Source organism: Plectropomus leopardus, chromosome 21 (genome assembly GCF_026936395.1).
Source record: "Plectropomus leopardus strain MGB_pleo_1.0 chromosome 21, ASM2693639v1, whole genome shotgun sequence".
Lineage (NCBI taxonomy): Eukaryota > Metazoa > Chordata > Actinopteri > Perciformes > Serranidae > Plectropomus > Plectropomus leopardus.
Genome location: NC_142196.1, coordinates 26687160 through 26701972, shown reverse-complemented (window position 1 = coordinate 26701972; position 14813 = coordinate 26687160). Strand labels below are relative to the sequence as shown.

Sequence of the window (14813 nt, the reverse complement as noted above, 5' to 3'; positions counted from 1 at the left end):
ATCCTCTGACTGGTAAACTGAAAGTTAGAAAGCAGCCATTTGTTTAGGGGTCAAACACCTGACTTTTATTGTTCTAAAAGAGTTAAAAAAAAGAGATAAGATTGATTTAAAGGTTACTTTAGATAATAAAACCATTTAACGCTGTGACTGTGTGTTCAAAAGTCACTTATACGTTTATTGTTGCATTTCCTCACAGTGTTATCTTGCAGTCTTATGAAGCAGGACATTTCTTTCAAAGATTAACAGAGACTGAAGATAAACAACAATCTTTTACTCTCAGAATCGTACAGTGTGTGATCTCAGGATATCCTGGTATCTACTGAAGTTCTCCTCTTACAATCTCCTCAATCATTATGCAAATGCTTAAACTTGAATATTAGCATGTCACTGAGTGAGGATTTACCTCAGGAGCCAGAAATACTGGAGTCTGACTTTATTTCACTCATACATTTATTGTTGCACTTCATCACAGTGTTATCCTGCAGTCTTATGAAGCAGGACATTTCTTTTAAAGATTAACAGAGACTGAAGATAAACAACAATCTTTTACTTTCAGAATCGTACAGTGTGTGATTTCTGAATATCCTGGTGTCTGCTGAAGTGCTCTCCTCGATCGTTGCACATGCTTTAAACTTGAATATTAGCAGTGAGGATTCACCACTGGAGTCAGCGTGGTAAACTGAAAGTTAGAAAGCAGCTTTTTGCTGAGTGGTCAAACACCTGACTTTTACTGTTTTGTAAGAGAAAGTTATAAAAAAACAGATAAGAATAATTAAAAAGTTACTTTAGATAATAAAACCATAAAATACAGTGACTGTGTTCAAAAGTCACTGACACATTTATTGATGCACTTCCTCACAATATGATTATGCAGTCCTGTAAGGTAGGACATTTCTGTCAAAGATTAACAGAGACTGAAGATCAACAACAGTTTTTTACTTTCAGAATCGTACTATATGTGATCTAGGTATATCATAGCTCAGGATTTTTTAAATACCCACATAAGCGCTTACTCAAAACTGTAATTTCATCACAAAGCCAAAATACATTGAAACGGTTTACATTAGTTGCCCCTCATCTTCTTCAACATGGTTGAGCTGTTGATAATTTAATTTTGGTTGGTATGATTAATCTAATTATATTCTTCCAACAGGGCTCTCTTTAAGTATGTGAGGTAGGGATGCCTGATATTGGGTTTTTAGACAGCATATGCCAATATATAACATCTCATAATGGCAGAAACCAGCTTGTTGGTTCCGATATAATTGTAAAGCCAGTATCTGTCGATACCGCTGACGTGCCAATATTATCGTGCATACTGAACACGAGGATGTTGAGAGTCCTCAAGCTTAAAGTGGGTTCATTATTTAGGTATCTACTCCTGAACTTCTCTCAATATTCCTCCTGATGTCCTCATCCACTTTGATAGAACTGGCTTTATACATTTTGTTAATTGTATGTTATTTGTTTTAGAAACCCAATAAGGCTATTTTATTGTCATATAATTGGAATGGGTAGTAATTTACTGTTGAAATGTGTGCTTTAGCTAAGTTTAGTTTGTATCCAGAGTAGAAGATAGATAGATAGACAGATACAGATAGGCAGATAGATAGAGCGATAGATAGATCAATCAATTGATAAATAGACACTTTATCAATCCTGAGGATTTTTCAGAGGTTTTTATTTCACCCACATTTTCTATAACATTTTTCTTGTGGCATACATGTTTAATCAATCACCAATCAAATCATTTTTCAGGAAGCGAAAAAACAGTTTACAATGAAGTATGAACATACCAATCCACCATTATTATGCATATTAGGAAATTATAAAAGAACAGAGTATTAGTAACACCCCACAGCCTGTATGATCTCTACTGTTATTCTTTAAAACTCTTTTTTTTGACTCTGGGGTCAATATCAAACAATACAGCTCTGTCAGTACTGTTAGTTTCTGTGCCCATGCTTATATCTTTTCTCACATGGTGCAGAAGCTGTCCAGTTCTAACTGGATACTGACGATGTGTTTAGGCTACTGGTCATGGTAATGGGTCTCTTCCAAGAATGACTAAGAATTGTACGACCCGTTCAAATAGTATTTCTAGGAAGCTATATATAACAACACTTGAGTTTGATGTGCGTCGTTTTTCCTCCACTTCTTTATACATGGCGTCTGTGTAGTATGATGACCCATTTGCAGCGTACATGTCGTCGATCTTCTTAAACAGCTCCATCACTTGATTTTTGTTTGTACTGTTGTTGTTGAAGACATGGAATCTGCTGCCACAGCTTCTGATGACACGTTGAAGATCTTCACTGCCAGTATTTACATACTGTTGTATGCTCTGGTTTCCAAGATCATCACCACGGGTGAACAGCACGATCATGTACTGGTTGGCTTTTGGACCAAACAGCTTTTGCAGGGCTTCCACAGAGTTTTTCTCCTCTGTGGTGAATCGACCGACTTGAATGACCAGCAGGAATACATGAGGACCGGGAGACGAGACTTCGACACATTTCACAATTTCTGTTTGGATGAATTTTGGGGTTTTCTTGGTGTCCAGGATCCCTGGTGTGTCTATTACAGTAACCTTTCTGTCACCATAGCTTGTCTCACCTCTCTCACAGGTCTCAGTCACTGAGTTTGAACTGGGGCGGGAATTGAAATGTTTTCTACCCAGAATGGTGTTTCCAACAGCACTCTTGCCCACACCAGTTTTTCCAATAGTCACGATTCTCAAATCTGGACCTGCAATAGATTTAATAACTTCTGTTAAAGCTGTCTGAAAGTATCAGTCATTTGCTCAATGTACAAATACTTCAGTGAATACGATCACATTGTGACACACTTTACGGCAAATGAGTTACATACAGATAAAACAAAATCTGTTGTTTTGAGTCTTACCAGAATGAGCTGAACCCATCTTCCCTCAGCAGCGTTGTCTCAACAAAGATGATGAGATTTATGTAAAGTTTAAGCTGTTGTTCATTTATATGGTAGCTACAGAGCTGACACGCCTACAACATTTGCATAACAGTTCCCTATAAAACAGGCAGAGAGCAGCACAGTCAGCACACACCACACAGCCGTCTGTATTCTGCTGCTCTGGATCCGAAGACCATGTCTCACAGTAAGTTTTGCACTAATTATTTTCTATCAAGCACCTTTCTTCTGCTTTTTATCAGTACGACACCATTTTTTGAGTAAATTGTAGCACTTTTTTATAGTCATGTTTAAATTAAACCACATTTAAGATATTTTAATGTATGAATCAGGGGAAAAAAAGACATTTTGTTTGTTGTTTTCAGGTAAGAAGATTTCAGTCGTTGTCCTGGGATGTGGAAGTTCTTTGAAGAAATCCCTAATCACCACCATCCTAGGGAGAGATTTATCTAAACCACCCCCTCCAAAAAATCTGAGAAAAAATGAGATATATGAAAATGATACATATGTGGTCGTGTGTACACCAAAGTTGGAAACAGCATGTGAAGACATAAGAGAGTTGTACCATTATCGACACCATGACATGTCTTTGTTGGTGGTAGAGGACGGGTTTTCATCGGAAGTAGTGTGGCAACAGATAGAAATGCTGCACAGTTTAACTCAAAGACCCACAGAGGAGTTCAGCGTTGTGCTGCCCCTCAGGTATAAAGAGACCGATTCTTACCCATTCAAGTTCTACACCATAGAGCAAGTTTTCAACAAACTGAGAAAACTGGCCCAAGACGAACATCCAATGTCAACTGACAAGAGGTAAAAGTGAAAGGAGACGTGTATATAAACAGGTGTATGCTGGTACATGTACAGTATTTACTAAATGTAGTCTTCACGGGGACTGTTGTAATTTGTTTGTATACTTTCACACCAGAGATGAACAAACTCTGCCTCCTCACTTCAGGCATCCTGACTATGCTTTACCAGATATGTCAACACCGCACGCTCCGATGGAGATGACAGGTAAGCCTCAACCTCTCGCTGCATTTTACTATCTCACAGTCAAATGTGTAGTTTTTAGTGAAGGGTCATTTTCATAAAAGTGAAAGATTTTATAGAAACTTAAAGAAACTCTTTTGACCTTTTTACTTAGGTGACAGAAATAGCACAGAGCAATTCACTGACCCCAAGAAGAGTTTAAAAAGTAAGTCCTGTTTTTTTTTTGGTTTTTTGTTTATTTCTTTTTTTTACGAGTGTCTGAATTCAGACAGTAAGCTGAGTTTACACCAGCAGGTCAGTTCATTTCAATTAACTTCGGTATGCTTGTTTTTGTGTTTTCATTGTGAGAAGTTGTAGATAGTACCTTTAGTATTTTTGGAACTGTTCCCGCCTTTCGTCGCCCCTCTGTTAAGGTACCGAGCACACAGATCCGGTACTAAAATTTGCTAGAAATACTGTAGTCCGTTTATTGTCCGGTAAAGAATCAACACTCTGCTCAGAGCTGAGCTGTGGCTGCTGTAACCACTGTCCATACCATGATACATTAGTAAACTCTAACTATAAAATGTTGAACTTCTGTCCATACCATGACAAGTTTTTCATACATTAGTAAACTCTAACTATAAAATGTTGAACTTCTGTCCATACCATGACAAGTTTTTCATACATTAGTAATCTTTAACTGTCTGTTTTCTTCTTAATCAATTCAGGGATCCACGCTTCGGCCAAAGTGAACCTTGTTCTGTTAGGGATGGCCGGGACTGGAAAGAGTGCGAGTGGGAACACAATCCTGGGGAAGAAAAAGTTCACGTCAACAGCCAGTTCAAAGTCAGTCACGACAGAGTGCCAAGAGGCAGAAACCAGGATAGGCAGTAGGCATGTTCGTGTCATTGATACGCCCGACATCTTTGATGATAATGTTCAATCATCGTTTAAGGACAAAACAGTGAGGAAGTGCAAAGAGCTATGTCAGCAGGACCCATGTGTGTACGTACTTGTGATGCATGTCAGCAGATTCACAGACGGTGAAAGAGACATACTGAAAAAGTTAGAAAAAGCTTTTGGTGATGGAATTCGAGAACAAACAGTCATCCTGTTTACTCGTGGAGATGACCTAAAACGCAACAAAATAAGCTTAAAGGATTTTTTGGAAGAATGCCAGCCTGAGCTCAACAAAATAGTCGAGAGGTGTGACAGAAGGTGTGTTCTTTTTGAGAACAAGGACTCGCGTTCAGATCAGGTGGGCGAGCTTATGAAGATGGTGGCGACGGTGTTCAATGAAACACCAGATCAGACCAGCCACTGGCTATGGAGTCTAATCTCTAAATCTAAATAGGTCACACTCTGAAATGATTCAATACCTGGAACCGGATGTTAAACAGGTGTGACGCATTCAATGGGGGATTGATTTAATTGTCATGTTTCTTTGGTACTGGTGCATGGATTTTGATAAATCATCCAAATGTGTGTCTTTACTGTATAAAAGCTCCCTGTTTCTCACTTAGTTACCTTTTATAATTGCGATAGCGTAAAGTACGTTCACCAATAAAACCCAGTCATGTTGTAGACTCGATGCCTCTGTCGTCTCTGGTAATTCCACCTCACAGATCCTGTCAGATACACTGATTAAATACGTATCCTACACTTCTCAGGGCTTCAGCTGCACAGATACAGACATTATGAACGAGTACATGTATAGATTTAGAGGACATGAGGGAAATGTTACCCTAAATGTTTAGACAGAGATGCTTAGTTTCTAAATCTCTGTCTAGCTTCTAATGAAAGATGAATAAATACCACTCATCTATTTACATTTTTTTTTAAATAAAGGAAAGGTATCATGTATTTATGTATGAGTTTTTTTGGGGGGGGTATTTATATTGTCTGTACCCCTCTCTCCAACCATTTTTAAGTCTTCTTTATGAAATTGGTTACCTTTTCCAGTAATTGTTTAAAATGTTCAATGTTTCTCTGTTCATAACTTTATATTTTCCTTCTGTTTGCTGTATTTTGACTCTAGAGGATCAACAGTCAGCCTCAACTGCAGTAAAATAAAACTAGTGAAATATCACCATCTACTGGACATTTTAATGTCAAGTTCTAATGTGCCCCAAGAAAGTCGTAACAAATACATTTGAAAAATGATAAATAAATGTAGAAGAGTAAAAAGTACGAGTAGCTGTAAAAAGTAGTATGAATATAATATAACATACTTTTACAGTACTTAAAACAGGCTGAATGTACTTATTGCATGTACTTATATACTTGTATGACATACTTTTATGTTTTTGTATGTTAACAGAGAATAATGGAAATGTGTGACAAAGTCCGGTGCAGTATATCTGATTATATTTTTATCATTTTAGCACAAATGTGAAATTAACTGATAATTAGTTGATGTATTTTGTATATGATCCCAAGTGTCCCTTTAGTCCAAAATTTAAAGCCCATTTTATATCAAACCTCACTGCTAATATAGATTAATATTCATGCTTTTCATTGTGTTAAATAACATCTAACCATGTTGGAGCATCCAAATATTAAAGAATGACTTTTTAAATTTATTTAACTGAATCACATTTTAAATTTAAAATCTCATTTTTTGTCTAATATGTTTATATTAATTATTACCACTGTGTTTTCAGTTTTGACATTTTGTCACCTGAATGGCTCTTTTGTCACCACCAGCCATCCAAGCACTGATCTGTCTGAATTTAAAGATTATTTCTTTGTCTACTTTTATCCTCCAAAGATCTTTGAGACCTGCCAGCTGTTGATGACTTCTGATCTTTGACTTTTACTCTGGCGCCACCATGAGGGCAATGTTTGTGGTTCAGAGTGAAATCCAGGTCTTCATTTAACATAAGCACAGTTATCACTGTGGAGCAATTGTTGGCAAACTGTCCAAACTCTAAAATATTGGTGTTGTTAATACAAAAGTATTAACAACACCTAAAATAAGGTTAAAAAAAACAAGGGGCACAAGATAACAGCAAAGAAACAGAAAAGTACTACAAAGAGAAGCAAAACATCTACAGAGGTTTAAAATGATTACAGGATTCAAATCAACCACAGAGTAAAAATAACCACAAAGAAACATAAAACAACTGCAAACAGACTCAATGACTGCAAAAAGAGACAAAAACAGCCACAAAGAGACACAAAATTACAAAGAAACAAAAATGCAAAGCAACCACAAAGACATTCAAAATGACTTTAGATTAAAAAGGAGCACAAGGAGACTCAAAAAACCACAGACAGACACAAAATGACCAAAAAAAGTGAGAAGGACCAAAAATAGACACAAAATAAGAGACTTCCATTCATTTTTTGATTTTTTTTCTTTGTCTTTTGTATGCATAGCCAGTATCAAGAAATGTAAGTGAGAGAAAACAGGTCACTACCATGAACATTACCATAAAAATAATGCATGCATTGAAAACATTTATTTGACTGAGACACTCATTTATTTAATAGTAACTCTCAGGAGGAGAAAGCTCTCTGATTTTGATTTATGGTGCAGTTATACTTACTTGTTTGCCTGATGACCTTTAAGGAGCCACTGCTGTGCTGTAAGTGAACGTGGTAGGCGGCACTCTAACACATACACAACGTCAGACCAACATTGACATTATGTATGAACTGGAATTCACCTGAAAACCACAGAGCTGTCCTGGTTAAATAACACGAGGCTGCAGGTGTCTGTTTGCTTACATGTTTGATCCAAAATAGCTTTTTTTGTTCAAATTCAGCTCGTTGAGTTTTATTTTTTCGAGCGCAGACTCTCCAACCATCTCTGAGATTTGAATTTTTTTTTAAATGTTTGACAACTGAAGTCACCGTGCAGCTCACCGGTAAGTCTGAGACAAAACTGATGTATTAACATCCTAATTAACTTATAATTTGTCTTGTTTGTGATTTTACTAAACATAAAGTGTAAAGGAAGTGCATTTATTACTTTCCTAAAATACAATTTTGAGATATTTGTATTTTACGTGAGTATTTACACACTGCTACTTTACTCCACTGTTTTTATATGATATTTTTGCTTACTTTGCAGATTCAGATTAATAAAAATTCAATAGCCAATATATCAATTATAATGCAAAATCATTAATCTCTTGGGCAAAATAGCTCAACCTTTACCAGCTGTCATATACACATAAATGCATCATTAATAATAATAATCTAATATATGGTTCTGAAATGGGATGTTATAATGTATACAATGTTATAATAAGCACTTTAACTTACTTTAAGTGTATTTTAATGCCAATTCTTACATACGTTTATGACTGTAAAAATGTGAATGCAGGACTTTGACTTGTAACAGAGTATTCCTACATTGTTGTATTTCTACTGGTAGTTGCATAAAATAAGTGATTAGCCTGTAACTATTGCTTTTAAACTTATATGTTTGTGATAATGAACAAGTGAAAAACAGTATTAATTCAAAACTCAAAATATTTTAACATTTGTTTCATTTTACTTCCTGGTGGTTGTTTTTAACCTTCACTGACCCAAATTCATCTTCATTTCCTTTTTGTCTTCTTGTTAAGTGCCATGTAGTTCTCTGCATTAGTTAAACAACTTCCTCTTTTTACATAAACCAGAGTGAACTGACCTTATTGTCCAGCTATCACTCTTTTATTTGGAGCTCATATTGTTTTAATGGACTTAATTTAAGTGATCATATTTATTTCCTTCTATAATTGAATTGAAATTAAATTGAAAACTTTTATTATTATAATTATTATTAGTTTTGGAGAAAGTGAAAAGAAACGGGTGAAGGAAAAACTCTGACTCTTACTTAAAGGTCCAGTGTATATGATTTAAGGGAGGTATTATGAAAAATTCAAATATAATATAATAAGTATGTTTTCTTCAGTGTATAATCAACTAAAAACTGTATTTACTCAATTTAATATTTGAATCATCAATCTGTCATTCACTTTAATGTTGTGGCTGGTTACGTTGTAGCTAATTTCAAATGTTTAAATATAATTTATTTGTTTATTTATGTTATGCATTAATCTAAATTTGCAAAACAAAAAAAGGTTTAAATTACTGTGTATAGATGTGAAGTGAAAAGTACAAATGCTGTGAAGTAAAAAATTGGAAAAAATGCGATTATACAAGAGCAAGCTTGAGTAAAAGTGTTTGGCTCCACCAGTGTTTTTAAGATAAAGAGAATATAATATTTTTGTTTTGTTAACCCCGTCAATTTCTTTTACAACAACATATTGTAAACTAGTAAACTAGGCTATCATTTTGGTTATTTTGGGAATTGTATTTTGTTGAACGAACTGAAATATTTGTAGGAGATTTTAACTTGTATAATTTCATTTCAGGTGATTGGAGCACGAGAAACACAAAGGAGCCAACTGCAGGAAGATTACAACATATTTTTAAAAAATCTGAGTTAAATTGAGTAAGAAAAACGCGGGGAGAAACGAGCTGTGTGATTTCCTGGCCTCTGCTGCTCATTCAGCTCCACTGACGTCTGAACGCGGTAAAATGGCTGCGAGGCTTGAAAGAACAGAAAGGGATGAATCTTGTTTTAGTCGGGCAGCCAGAGCCATCAGGAGAGCTCTGTCCAGGATCTGTGGAGATGTTTCTCACTCTTCCCCCGTCAGCCCACGGCGCCATACTCAGCCAGAGACACGGTCCCGTTTATCAAGTGTCACACAGGATGAGGAACTTTGTGAAAGTCTTGAGTCTCACACAGAGTCTCTTTCACACGTATCTCCTCAGTCTGACAAGGACGATGGGGAGCGTTACTCTCATCCTCAACGTGTTAACTACAAGGGGCGACCTTTTTTTTCCAGTGACACATCCTCTATACATGATTACGGTTTTTTTTGCTCTGGATCATTCTCTGCGCTTGGCGGTCCTCCCTTCAACATACCTCATTCAGTGGGTGCACCAAGGAGTAGTCTCGCCAAAGCCTCAGAGCCTTGGCCTAGCTTCAGAAGTAAGAGAAAACGTAAGATCGACTCCCTAATTAAGACTCCGGTCACAGATTCTCCCGACTACATGTTGGATCGACCTTTAGCTGATCTACTCAGAGAAAAAGGAGGGATAAAAACTCACTCCTCTGCAGCAGGTTCCACATCAGGACTCGACTCGACTAGTCCAGATAATCCCAGGGAAATGGAGCTGAATACAACAGCCAGTCCCTCCATCCTTCAGCTCTCCACCAGTGACGATGATGATTCAGACTCTGATGCGTTATGCCTCAGAGAAAAAGAAGGAGATGAGTCGTCTGATAGATTCTGGTTTGGTGGTGAAACTAGTAAATGTAAACGCACTTGTTTACGTTCTCCTCCTTTGTCAGACCCTTACACACATCTTCCAAATAAAAAAGATACAGATGAAGCTGGCCCCAGCTTTAGTAACACTGGCCTAACTTCCAGTGTGCCCACCTCCTCTCAGTCCACAGCCCCGACTGTCGCTGCTCCTCCATGTCCACGAGACAGACCCACAGTCCTCCAGGACTCGACTGTCAGTACTGAAGGAAGCAGAACACGAGACGCATTCGAGCTTTTGTGTGTGTCTGAAAGAGAACCAGGAGCTGACAGTGATGCTCTGATGGAAATAGATGCAGCTGTTACAGCCATGAAACACTCAGTCACAACCACCCTGCCAGCCCAATCTCAGCTCCTACAATCCCCAGAATGCTTCAGGAGCAGGAGAGACTCCGGCTGCCTGCCTCGCTCTCACAGCCTGCCTTCACTGAGTCAGATAACGTCTGAAGAGACGCAGACCTTCACGCGAGCTGAGAGCGTACCTGACGTGCTGTTAACAAACAGCTTTGAGGAGTTCACACCTGAAATCAGAGCTGATGAAAACGATGAAAGCTACTGGTTCCAGTGCTCCTGCCCAGGCCTGTACCAGTGCAGGGTGACAGGCCTGCTGTTTGACATGGAGGCAGCAGGGGACGTGGTTTACGGGATTGTCCCCTGGAACAGGAGGCTGCTGGCCCAGCATCACAAGAAGCCCGCAGGACCCCTGTTTGACATCGAGTGTCTGCAGCAGTCTGTGCGTCAGCTTCATGTCCCTCACTGTGAGATCCGCTCCACAGGTGGATGTGACTTCTTGTCAGTGGCTCATGTGAACGATGAGGGCGTTGAGTTTATCAGCCCTCACAAGATAACAGAAACTCACGTGATCATAAACATCACGGGGTTTTCCGCTTTCGGTAACGTCAAGGATGAAGACTCACCACCTGTCCCGGTCCGAGCGCTGGTCCTGCTGTTCTACAGGCCCCCAGCTGATCCGGATCCCACATCCCTCCTCAATGTGTTGTTGCTGCCGAGGAACGTGGCGCTCCGGGATGTCCTGCGGACCAGGAAGAAGTTAGTTGGAGATGAGAGCTACATCGAGACGTCCCCACACTGTAAGCTGCTCCCACAGCAGGAATACACTCTGTCCACTTGTCCTGAGGACGACTCAGTTCTAGTTCAACCAAAAGAAGCAGAATTTGACTCTGACAACTACGACAACTACTTCCCATCATTCCAGGTGATCTTAGAAAATACCATGAAACACATCAAGCTGTTTTTGAGTGACACCGACAGCTCCCTCAGTGTCTGGGAAAGACGAGTTTGTCTTTCCTCCACTGGAGTAAGACGGTCCTGTGGGCAGAGCGCTGTGAATCTGCCTCCTCATGAGAAGCTGTTGGACGTACGGAGCAGCTTCATCGATGGGATATCAGGACCTGTTCTCAAAAGTCTGCTGGACAAACTGCTTGAGAAAAAGGTGATGTCTGATCCTGAGAGGGAGTCAGCGGACGTGATGCCAAACACAAGAGACAAAGCTCGTTTTGTCATCGACACAGTGAGGAAGAAAGGTGAGGCTGCCAGTTCAGAGATGATTGAGTTCCTCTGTGAGGCCGACCCCTTCCTCTGTGAACACCTGGGCTTCATCTGAGGCTACATGAACAGGTGATGCATGCAGTTTTTTTTCTGCAACATATTTTTAACACAATATCTTGTCAAAGGTTCAGTGTGTGAAAATAAGAGACGGGCAAAGAGCTGCTGGTGGGTTAAACTGTGCTTCCTGTTGATGATGCTCTGAACTAGTTCATGTGGTTCGGGGACAGTCCCTGATCTGTTGGTGCAGACTGAACATGAGAGGAAACCTTGAGGAGGTGTAGCGCCACCTGCTGGCTGACATGAGTTACTGCTACACCCGCGTGATATGCAAAAGAAAAAGAAAATCACGTTGCAGTTATTTTGAATAGATTGTGCATCTGTTATATGGCTCGCAGTTTTAGTTGGAAGTATATTTTTTTGCATTCTTCTTCACAGATTTTTAAATTTTTTTTAATGATGACAATGTGATATTTTGCTGTACCAAACACGCATGTTCCCTTACATCTGTAATATGATTTCTGGTTTGTAGCATCTCTGTAGTCTCTGTATTATGTTGTGACACATTTTACATTCATCAGGAAATTGCAGCTTATGTAATATTGAAATTGCACTTGGCCATATAGAGTTCCACAGGAATTATGTTTTTTGTAGGCCAACATGGAGATTAGCTTTGTCCTTATCAAAAAGACCTCTGTTTAAATATATATATATATATATATATATATATATATATATATCTTGCCAGAAAATGACTTTTTAAGAAGTAAATGTCACCTTTTACTGTAATAAATCCTTAAATGTAATTTTCTGATATTAAATATGCTTAAGTATTGAAAGTAAAAGTGAATATTGTTCATGAAAAAATAATTTTGAGAATCATTACGTTTATTTCTTTGTAACAAATAAAAAAATGGAGCATACATTACCATAAACAAAAAAGGCTTTTTATTTATTTATTTATTTATTTTTACAAATTGTTCTTTAAAAAGAACAAAATCCAGTTTTCACTCACTCCCACTCCTTCATTTGTTCGCCTGCCACTTCTTTCCCAATTTTGTCGTAAGAAAATAAAACGTTTAGTTGAAATGCATTGGAGTACACATTTCATTTAGGAAATTTAATCCAGATTCAAGTCTGTTGTGACAGAAAATCGTCGTAGGTGTGGCTCATTATGCAGCGCAAACCAAACTCAGACAATAAACCTACATCATGTGTTCAGAAAAAAAACAATAATTACTTGATACAATAATTTAGGTAATTTTCGTATTTCCGATTACCCTGAACGCAACATACTGACGGTGTCGCGCTGTCAGCCAATGGCTGTTTAGAAGGGGCGGGGCTTAATAAACTTGCCGACCCTTGCCCTTGCTGGCTCTGGCTGCAGAATTACATTTATTTTAGCAGTTTGGCTCGTGTTATATCCTTTTGTGTGTGCTTTTTTTGGACAAACTGATGCCGTTTAACATTTCTTAAATAAAACTGGAGCACGAGGTGAAGAGCTGACCGTCTGCTCGTGCTCTCACCTGAGCTGTCAGCAGGTGGAGGAGGCGGCATCATGATTTGTTCGAGTTAAACAACCTGAAACTATTTCAAAAAAAGATGATCTGAGTGGTCAAGTTAATATCATATGAGAAAATAAAAAGTGCACGGGAGCTTATAGTTATTTGATTCTCTATTTTACAGCCATCTAGGTGAGCACTCTTTTTCTCTTTATTTTCATTTATATATTGTTTCTCTTTTCATGTGTATATGTGTGTGTAAATCCCTACAACTTAAAATGTTGCAGTAATATTTAACCTGCACTGTGACTGTTGTCATTATCTTTGTTTGTTATTATATTGGGTGACACACCTCATAATAATGACTTTATTTATGTAGCACCATTAAAAACAGTTTTTAGTGCTTTGAGAATCAAAGCAAAAGCAGAAATAGGATACACAGAAGGCAAGACAACGACATAAAGACAGACAGTGGCACTGAACACAAGTGAGGCGAGATGCAGGATGCAAAATGTCAATATAGAATACTACAGAGAAATATACCAAAAACAACAAAAGCAATGAAACCACAAATAAAAGGGAATAAAACATAAATAAAATAGATAAATTAAAGTGAAAAAAAACCTTTAATATTTTAAAAGAACTGTTAGCAAAATATGAACCATGTAGAAGGTAAAATAAGGTAAATGATATAATGAAATAAAAAAAGTTATTACTGCTTACTTGCTTGTGATCAATAATACCTATCACAAAAAGTAAAAAAAAAAAAAAAAAAAGAAATTGAAGTCAGCATGTGAGACTTTAATCCAAGGAGGAGGAATTAGTCCAAATGGTTTTTCCACTTTGTTGTAGATAATCCATTTTTTTCCATTTGTTATCAAAAATATTTTCTCACACTCTAAACTCATTGGTCTTTTTTTCCATTTTAAAGATAACAAATGAGACTTTCACATATGGTCCACAAAATTATAACTATAATAATTTCATATTTATAATTATGTCACAGAAAAAAATACAATAAAATATGTCAAATAAATACATTTCTTTTATTTTGAGCACTTTTTCTAAGTCTTTCTTCCTTATCTTCAGGTGATTTTCTTTAACTTTTTTACTATTTGTTTTGCTGATTCTTTGGACAGCAGCTCGTCGCTGCCTCCCTATATTTTTTTTCAAAGAAATCAAAACAATTTTCTCAGGTTTCAAAGGGTTAAAGACAACAATTGAGACTTTCATATGTGCATAAAATAAACTAAACACAGAGTGAGCTGTAAATAGATGAAATTTATTTCTGTTAAAACGTTTCAGTGACAGCTCGTGCAGTCCGGTTGTTGGTTATTTATCTGTCAGACGGGCTGTTGGTTGTTTTTATTTTTATTTCGTTGACATATGAGAGAACAAAGAGACGCTGTCCACATGTCCCCGCTGCAGGGCCCCCCGGCTGAGCGCTGCGATCCCATTGGCTGGCACCGTAACGCAGCCGAACCAATCAGAACGCACCACACTT

At 37.8% G+C, this 14813-nt stretch overlaps 3 protein-coding genes across 6 annotated transcripts; 2 read left to right on the top strand and 1 right to left on the bottom strand.

Moving 5' to 3' along the window:
- Positions 1 to 1664: 1664 nt before the first annotated feature.
- On the bottom strand, positions 1665 to 3000 carry LOC121960400 (GTPase IMAP family member 9). Its single transcript, XM_042510071.2, has 2 exons — positions 2905 to 3000; positions 1665 to 2748 (listed from the first exon to the last, which is right to left on the bottom strand). The coding sequence occupies exons 1-2, from the start codon at positions 2921 to 2923 to the stop codon at positions 2039 to 2041; spliced, it is 729 nt and encodes a 242-aa protein (XP_042366005.1). The 5' UTR covers positions 2924 to 3000; the 3' UTR covers positions 1665 to 2038.
- A 16-nt stretch (positions 3001 to 3016) lies between these two features.
- Positions 3017 to 5506, top strand: LOC121960395 (GTPase IMAP family member 2-like). Of its 4 annotated transcripts, none has more exons than XM_042510066.2 (5): positions 3017 to 3130; positions 3309 to 3753; positions 3899 to 3957; positions 4088 to 4138; positions 4644 to 5506. In XM_042510066.2, the coding sequence occupies exons 1-5, from the start codon at positions 3121 to 3123 to the stop codon at positions 5267 to 5269; spliced, it is 1191 nt and encodes a 396-aa protein (XP_042366000.2). In that variant the 5' UTR covers positions 3017 to 3120; the 3' UTR covers positions 5270 to 5506. The 4 variants fall into 4 exon arrangements, with proteins under 4 accessions (XP_042366000.2, XP_042365999.2, XP_087927818.1 ...); XM_042510065.2 differs by having other exon boundaries at positions 3869 to 3957; XM_088071692.1 differs by lacking the exon at positions 4088 to 4138.
- Positions 5507 to 9444: 3938 nt separating this feature from the next.
- Positions 9445 to 12673, top strand: LOC121960956 (uncharacterized). Its single transcript, XM_088071690.1, has one exon. It carries the CDS (start codon positions 9451 to 9453, stop codon positions 11863 to 11865), a length of 2415 nt encoding a protein of 804 aa, XP_087927816.1. The 5' UTR covers positions 9445 to 9450; the 3' UTR covers positions 11866 to 12673.
- The last annotated feature ends 2140 nt before the right edge of the window (positions 12674 to 14813 follow it).

What these genes read in the sequence shown, in the direction of transcription:
- LOC121960395 (XM_042510065.2), top strand. An exon ending in CCAATGTCAACTGACAAGAG is followed by an intron (nt 3,754 to 3,868) that starts GTAAAAGTGAAA and finishes CTTTCACACCAG; the next exon opens with AGATGAACAAACTCTGCCTC. An exon ending in CGCTCCGATGGAGATGACAG is followed by an intron (nt 3,958 to 4,087) that starts GTAAGCCTCAAC and finishes CTTTTTACTTAG; the next exon opens with GTGACAGAAATAGCACAGAG.
- LOC121960956 (XM_088071690.1), top strand. Translation starts at nt 9,451, where the DNA reads ATGGCTGCGAGGCTTGAAAGAACAGAAAGGGATGAATCTTGTTTTAGT.